At 42.2% G+C, this 8,387-nt stretch overlaps 1 protein-coding gene across 2 annotated transcripts in view; it reads left to right on the forward strand.

Annotated features, from left to right (window-relative positions):
* The window catches only part of ZCCHC4 (zinc finger, CCHC domain containing 4), a 73,762-nt gene that overhangs the window by 18,022 nt on the left and 47,353 nt on the right, over positions 1-8,387 (forward strand). For both annotated transcript variants that reach the window (XM_006866299.1, XM_006866300.1), the window contains exons 4-5: positions 2,067-2,342; positions 3,026-3,106. In XM_006866299.1, the coding sequence (XP_006866361.1) occupies positions 2,067-2,342; positions 3,026-3,106 (357 nt within the window). The remainder of the gene's footprint in view (positions 1-2,066; positions 2,343-3,025; positions 3,107-8,387) is intronic.

Raw genomic sequence — 8,387 nt, forward strand, 5'->3', positions numbered from 1 at the left:
TTGTATTTGTCATTCCTGGCATAGTAAACCAATGATTTTCAGATTCCAAATGGATTACCAGTGCATTTCATCTCACTTACACCTTGGATATAAAATTTTATGGGTTTTGTTTCAATTTTGACCATTTTCCATTTTCATGGATTCATATCTTGTACATTCCATGATCCTGATTTTTAATAGATCTTTGCAGCTGTTTCTCCTCATTTTGAGTTGTTCCCCATCAGGAAATGAAGGTTCCAAAAGCTTTACTCCTTTCGCATCATCATGATCAACTCTGCTATGAGGAGGCAGCTCTTCCAGAGAATTAGAAATGCCTTCCAACCTGAGGGACTCATGTTCTGACACGGTATCTGACAGTGTTCCATTGCTGTTCACAGTGTTTTCCTCTTCTAGCACTAACCCTGCTAGTGTTCTGCTACTGTTCCTTAGGTTTCAGTGGCTAATCATTCAGAAGTAGTCCACCTCACCTTCTTCCTAGTCTGCGAGTCTGGAAGCTCTGCTGAAACCTGCCACCATGGTGAGCCTGCTGGTATTTAAAACATCATTGGCATAGCTTCCAGCAACACAGCAGCATGACGGTCAGACAAGTGGTGGAATTGAAGCTATGCCCGCCACCAGGACACCTTGAAATTAAGTTAACAGGTTAGCTTAATGCGTAAAGATTGTGAAACTTAAGTGTTTTGTTTTTTTTTTTAAATTCATATCAGACCAAAAGGTCCACAGCTCTTTCAAAATGTAGCTGAGGAGGGTATGGGGGCAGGGCACATATGCAAAAGTAGATGAAACAGCGCAGGAGTAATGAGAGTGTGGCGCAGTGTGAGAAACGGAGCTGATGGCTACACCTAGGAATGGGAGTCAGAAGGGTTTCACTGCGTATTATTTTCATAAAAAATAAAATACTTTATAAAAAGGCTTATTTAGAGTACTATTTGGCATGTTTGCATTTCATTTTCTAGGCCTCTGCTGGCCTCAATAGTCTTATTTTCCATATGTTGTCTTACTGTGATTTCAAAGCCTGTATCCTGGTGTGACACAGTAGGATAAGCACTGGACCGCAAGGTTGGGGGTTTCAAACCCACCAATCGCCCCTGGAAATCCTATACAGCGTCGATGTGAATCGGACCCAACTCTATGACACTTAGCAATAACAACAACATCAGCATAGGAGTCCTCGTGGTGCTGTGGAGTAAGCACTGGGCTGCCTATCACAAGGTCCACAGTTCGAACCTATCAGTTGCTCTGTAGGAGAAAGATGAAGCTCTCTGCTCCAGGGAGACTTACAGCCTTGGAAACTCTGTATGTGGTCACTATGTGTCAGAATCAACTGTGTGGCAATGAATGAGTCTGTGTGTGTATACAAAAGCAGCCGTTTTAAAGACACTCACCACAATTATATTCTCTCTTCAGTCATCTTCAGTAGAAAGGAAAAAAGCCATGAAAATGGTGACTTTGGAATCTGACGTTAGAGTGATATGAAAGAAACCAAAGGGGATCGCCCACCTCGTCTGTTTAAGGCTTTGAATATTGTCTTCTTGTTTTGGGGTGATTTCTGCCAGCTGCCCATGGCATACTGCTAAGATAGAAGAGCTTTGTAGAGACTTCTTTTCTTTTAGGAAGTAATTTTTCTTACTAATTCTGCCATAAGAACTTGAAGAATGATCTTAATTCCTCATTTTACGATGTCTCCTATCCTGAGTAGACTGTGTAACACGTCAGAGTTAGAATCCATGGATTTGTCAGGAAGTTCAAACTCGATAACAGTCACCAGTACTGCTAAGTTGTTTGAGCCATATGTTATATTCACATTTTAAATGGGTATTGATCTTCATTCAGGACTAAATTGGAGCATCTCTATTCTTATGAAATTGCTGATCGTTTCCCACTTGGTAGGTATGCAGCCAGACATAAATTCTGGGCAGTATTCCACAGATTTTTCTTTCTTTTGTTTCTTTCTGCAATCCTTTTTAGGAAAGAGTACTTTTGGAATACTTTAGATAGCAAAAGTGCATCGTCTTTCAAACACCCAGCATAAAAGATATTCCCTTGTGTTTTCTGGTCAATTGAAGGTACTTGAAGTTTCTGGAGTTGCCCCTGTCTCAAAGAAAGTTCTGTGAGAGATGTCAGCAGCTGCTGTTGCCAGACGACTGGGAGAAGCATCATGAGCATCAGGTTGTGGGAGATATTTCTGTCACCCAGCTAAGAAGGCCCAGTCGCCTCCTTTACCCACTGGAAAACAAGAAGACAAACGCCCAGTATTTGTTTGCGGATCGGAGCTGTCAGTTCTTGGTAGACCTCCTTTCTACCCTTGGATTCAGAAGAGTGCTGTGTGTTGGAACGCCCAGGTATGCTGTATCCCCGTTTTTGTCTGAATTCTACACTACACTACACTACAGGGACACCTCGCTTTACTGCATGTGGCTTCATTAAGCTTCACAGACACTGTGGTTTGCTGGTTTTCTGCATTTTGAAGGGGCGTGACAACGCTGTGGGGAGCAAGTCTGTGGGCGCCAGTTTGCCAGCAGTAGGCGCTCCCTTCCTGTCTCGTTGTCACATGTTGGTCATTCTCATGTAATAGACCACAGTAAAGTCTATACATAACTTCTGTGGGCACTGAGGAGCCACAGAATTCACGTGGCTTTACTGCGATGGTCTGGAGGAAGGCTGTGTGCACTGAAATGCTGAGAGCCTGCTATGGAGTAGTTGCTCAGTATGTGCAGGGCCAGGCATCATGCTGACAGGATGCAAAGGAAGCATGAAGTCTGGTGTCACCCACACTTCCTGTGAGAGAACAGTATGTGACAGAGGCTTCCTGCTGGTGCCATGCCTTAATTGTTTAAAATTTCTGACTTTGCTCTTTCAGATAGCTTCTACATTTTGAAGAATATTTGCTAAGTTGAGACATGAGTTTTATGTGCTAATTCTCTTAAAAGTTTGACTTAATACTCAGAAAAGCATTTCTGATTTTTGTTTGCTTTTGTGTGGTATGTGTAATTTCCTATTAATTTGCTTTCACTGGTTATTTTAGGTTACACGAGCTGATCAGGTTGGAAGCATCAGGTGACAAGAAGTCTAACATTAAAAGCCTTCTATTGGATATTGATTTTCGGTAGGTTTACAGCGTAATTTATTCTCCTGACCTTTTCTCCTGTTTCTTTTTGCATTTTTTTCTCTGATGAGTTGTTTGTAATCTGTGAAAACTCCTTAATTAATTCGGAAGTCATAATTACTTGTGAGGCACCCTTTCAGCTGTATGTCATGTAAGCTCAACATGTAGTCTTCCCGATTGCCACCAGGCAGGGAGGTAGTTGGTGTCTCTTTTTCCTACTGTGTCTCTGAGGTTTTCTCTATGGATGTGTCTACTTGTCTTTGGCACATAACTCAAGAGATGAAGGAATTTCTTCTCTTACACTTTCTAGGGCAGATCAGAACGCCCTCAGAAGCAGTCAGGTTACCAGGATTCCATGTGATTATCAGGTGTCTGAAGTATGATAGGGCATTGTGGTAGTAGATTTTACAGGACAATGTGCGTAGAGCTCTCCCTGGACACGGCCTGAGGTGAAGGGAACACTAGCTAGGAAACAGGCCCCAGGAGGGTGAGGATTGAAAGGTGTCTGCTGTACCGGGAGCATGGAGGTGAGACAGATGACGGACACACCTGGAGTCTCCCTCTGCTGCTAATTTAAAAGATGCAGGTCTTGGATTTATAATGTTGTTGTTAAGTGCTGTCGAATTGGTTCCGACCCATAGTGACCCTGTATAGGGTTTCCGAGGAGCAGCTGGTGAGCATGAACCGCCCACCTTGCAGTTCAAGTGACTTTTCAGTCTGGCACATTAACCCACAGCATCACACCAGTATTTATAATGCAGCGTGGTAAATACACTAACCCACAATTGTACTACTTCAATCTGCAAACTTGAAGTACATCTAGTCCTCACTGAGTGACTGTCTTGTTATATGACATTTGGCATATATGACAATAGTAAATAAAAACATCCGACTGATTTGCACATTAACAAGGTATGTGTGGCACTAACAAATGCCAAGATAGGAGACAAGGGTACTGTTGGCTATGATGGTATGGTCATGTATCGGTTTCACTGGGCCATGAATCAGTGGTCTGGCAGAGTGTAGTGTAATTTGGCAGCTATGTCATGTTGTGATTTGACAGTTATATAATATTGTAGATAGACATCCTTCATTTTCACTCACTGCCAATTTTTTCATAACTGCTTAGTCTTTCTGGGGTTCCTGGGGTAGAACTGTAGTATAAGCACTGAACTGCTAACTGCAAGGTTTGCAGTTCAAATCCGCCAGCCACTCCTCAAAAACCCTATACAGGGTTACTCTGTGAGTCGGAAGCGATTCAATGGCTCTTAACAACAATGACCTGATCTTTGGAACCAACTATGTTTCTAAGTGAGGACTGGGCATCTTCTTTTTACCTTCCTCAGTAGTTTCAATTCTCAGAGTTCATAGAGAACATATAATACTGACACACCTTGCCAGAATTGTAAACTAGTCATAGCTTGTCCCCGATTTCTTAGTAACCAGGATGCCCTTAGACATAGGGGACAGATTGTGACATGTGATTCCTTCACATGCTTAAAGCCTGAACACAAGTTAACACATGGAAAATAAGAGTCCTGGTGTGGTGCTGTAGGATAAGCACTGGACTGCTAACCATAAGGTCAGTAGTTCAAACCCACCAGGTGCTCCTCAGAAACTGTATACAGGTTGCTATGAATCAGAACTGACTTGATGGTCCTTAACAACACCTGCTTCAAGCCTGAATACACGTTAGTACACGGAAAATAAAAATGAGCAGCTTACACCAGGCAAGCATTATTTACAGAAGTCAAAATGTGAGAACAGCCTAAGTGCTCAGCTACAGATAATTGCATAAACAAAATGTAGTACATCCATACAGTGGGTTATGATTCAGCCGTAAAGAGAAGTGAAGTTCTAATACGTCATAATACACAAATGAACCTTGAAAAATCTCCTACTAAATGGATTAGGGTAGATACCAAAGGACATGTACACAGGGGCTTCAAAAGTTCCTGGAAAAATGGAATGAAATGATAATGGAATTTCCCCATGAACCTTTTGTAGCCCCCTCAGATCCCACTTATGTGAACTGCCTAGAATAGGCAAATGAGTGGAGACAGACGTTTATTAGTGGTCACCAGGGGTTAGGAGGAATCCTGGTGTGGCGCTGTAGGATAAGCACTGGACCATACAATCGGTTTGAACTGCAGGGTTGGTGGTTCAAACTCACTAGATGCTCCTTAGAAACCCTCTACAGGGTCGCTCTGAGTTGGAACACCACCAATACCAAGGGTTAGGTGGAGAAAGGAGTGGGGAGTTACTGAGTTTCTGTGTTGGATGGTGAAAGACTTCTGGAATTGGTTAGTGGTGAGGCTGCACAAAATGCTGATGAGTTAATATCACTGAGTTAGACACTTAAAGTGGTTAGGATGTCAATTTTTTGTCATAGATATTTTGATATGATCATTTATTTGTTTTATAAATAGGGGGAAAATCAGGGCAGGCATGCTTTTAAACTTTGAAAAGTCAAGCTGAATATCTCAGCTTGTGCAATTTCTATTTTATAATTCCAAGTCGGCTTTAGGTTGTCTAATGTAAGCAACTATGTTTTCTAGACACTACCTACCCATGACTTATTTCTTCTTAATAGGTCTAGACAACTGTCTTACACCTGCCTGATACACGTAAACCTGGGCAAAATGGAATTCCATAAATGATCATACTGACAGCTTCTTAAGATAAACTGTTTCCTTTTAAGTGAGATATGTATATCACATAAAATTCACAATTATGAAGTGTTCAAATCAGTGGTTTTTAGTGTATCCCCTATGCTGTGCAACTCGCACCACTATTGAATTCCAGAATATTTCCACAGCTCCCAAAAGAAACCCCATACCTATTAGCAGTGAGCACAAACTCTTCCTCTCTCTCCTAACCCCCTGGTTACCACCAGTCTACTTTTCTGTCTTTCTGGATTTGCCTACTTTGGACATTTTATATACATGGAAACATACATATGTGGCCTTTCGTGTTTCTCTTCGTTCACATGGCGTACTGGCTGCATCTAGGCTACAGCATGTATTAGTACTTCATTCCTTTTTATGGCTGAATGCTATTCCACTGTGTATGCTGACAAGTCAAAAAGTATTGCTGCTGTGAGTTGCTGAGCCTGAAGACTCAGGACAATGTTCTCAGGGGACACGCTGGTCAATTGGCACAACAGAGTCCACAAAGGCAATATTCTGCATCCTACTTTGGTGAGTAGTGTCTGGAACCTTAAAAGCTTATTAGCTGGCCATCTAAGGTGCAGCGGTTGGTCTTTCCATGCACAGAAGAACCAAAAAATGATGAACTTTGAAGATGCTTGAAATCAATTAGTCCAGTGAACTAATGGAACATGTGAACATCAGTCTCCATGACTCTGAAATGAAAAGAACTAGATGGGGCCTGTCTCGCCATCCTGGCTTCTAAGAAACATTCTAGCTGTACTTCTTCCAACACAAATTTGTTCTTCTGGCAGTCTATGGTACTTTTAGTATTCTTCTCTAACACTATAACTCAAATGCTCCAATTCTTCTACAGTCTTCCTTATCCATAGCTGCTATTGTTGTTGTTAAGTGCTGTCGAATCAGTCCTGACTCATAGCTACCCTGTATAGGATTTCCGAGGAGTGGTTTGTGAGGTTGAACTGCAACTTTGCAGTCCAGCGCATTAACCTGCAGCTCCAGACTTATTCATAGTAGCTGATCTTTATCAAATGCCTACAACTTGCCAAGCTCTGTGGTATGTATCTCAGCCAGTCTTCACCATCACCCTGTAAGATAAATGCGGTCATCATCCTCATTTCAGATCAGAAAACTGAAGCAAAAGAGATGAAATAAGTAGTTTATAAGTGACTTGAGCTAGGATTCAAACTTGGACAATCTGGCTCCAATAAAGAAGCTATCTTCTTGAAATAACTTCTCAACTTGTATAGAAGCCTTTCTATTATTTAGTCTGTTGTTCTCTTGTCTTCCTCCCATCTCTTCCTTTCTCTGATAGCCAGGTTATCATATATTAGAATAAGGCACTTACATTGTTGTTGTTAAGTGCCATCGAGTCAGTTCCCAATCATCATGATCCTGCACATATGGTGGGTTCCAACCGCCAACCTGGGAGTTAGCAGTACAGTACTTACTCTGCTGCACCACACCAGGACTCCACTCATTGAAGTCCCAGAAAGCTCTTCCTGTAAAAGAGAATTTATTTGCGAAGATCACTGAGAAAGAGATGGAAGTTGTCAGTACTTTCATTACAGTCAACATCCATGGAAAGCAGTTATCAGGAATTCAGTCCACATAGCACATTGCGAAAATCTGCTGCAAAAGACCTCTTCCAAGTTTCAGAAAGCAACTATATTACTTTAATGACAAAGGTGTGCATAACCCAAGCCATGATCTTTTCAGTCACTTCAAATGCATGTGAAAACTAGATTTTGAAAAGAAGACAGAAGAATGGATGCATTTGAACTGTGGACTGTCAGCAGAATGGAATCCTGGTGTAGCGCTTCATGATAAATACTGGACCCGAAGGTCAGTTTGAACCACGATGTCAGAAGTTCAAAGTCATCTGCTCATGGAACACCCCATACAGGGTTGCTATGAATCGGAGCCGACTTCATGGCATTTAACAACAACGACACACCGGTCTTAGGAGAGAGACAACCAGAAGCAAGGATGATGAGAATTTTGCTTCTTTCTTTGGAGATTTCATTGGAAAGGACACTGGATGAATAGGACATCATGTCTGGTAAAGTAGAGGGTCAGCTAAAAGGAAGGAGAGCTTCCAGGTGTGATACTATGGGTTAATGCGCTAGATTGCGAGGTCGGTTTGAGCCAGCCGCAAGGTTGGTGGTTCAAGCTCACCAGCCACTCCTCGGAAACCCTATACAGGGTCACTATGAGTAGGAAGTTACTTGATGACACTTAACAACAGCGCAGTGAGGTGGGTTGACGTAAGGGTTGCTATAATCGACTCAGACATCATAAAGATTTCTAGGATGGGGCAACTTCTCTTGTGTATACGTAAAGTAGCAGCGAGTCAGAACAACCTGACAACTAATGATAGCCAGGACATATATGTTGTTCTTGTTAGGTGCCATGAGTTGGTACCGACTCATAGCGACCTTATGCACAGCAGAACGAAACACTGCTCAGTTCTGGGCCAACCTCACTATTGTTGCCACGCTTGAGCCTATTGATGCTGCTCTTTGCCAATCCATCTTGCTGGGGGTCTTCTTTTTCTCTGACCCTCCACCTTACCAAACATGATATCCTTCTTCAGTGACTGGTCCCTCCTG

Source organism: Chrysochloris asiatica, unplaced genomic scaffold (assembly GCF_000296735.1).
Source record: "Chrysochloris asiatica unplaced genomic scaffold, ChrAsi1.0 scaffold00089, whole genome shotgun sequence".
Lineage (NCBI taxonomy): Eukaryota > Metazoa > Chordata > Mammalia > Afrosoricida > Chrysochloridae > Chrysochloris > Chrysochloris asiatica.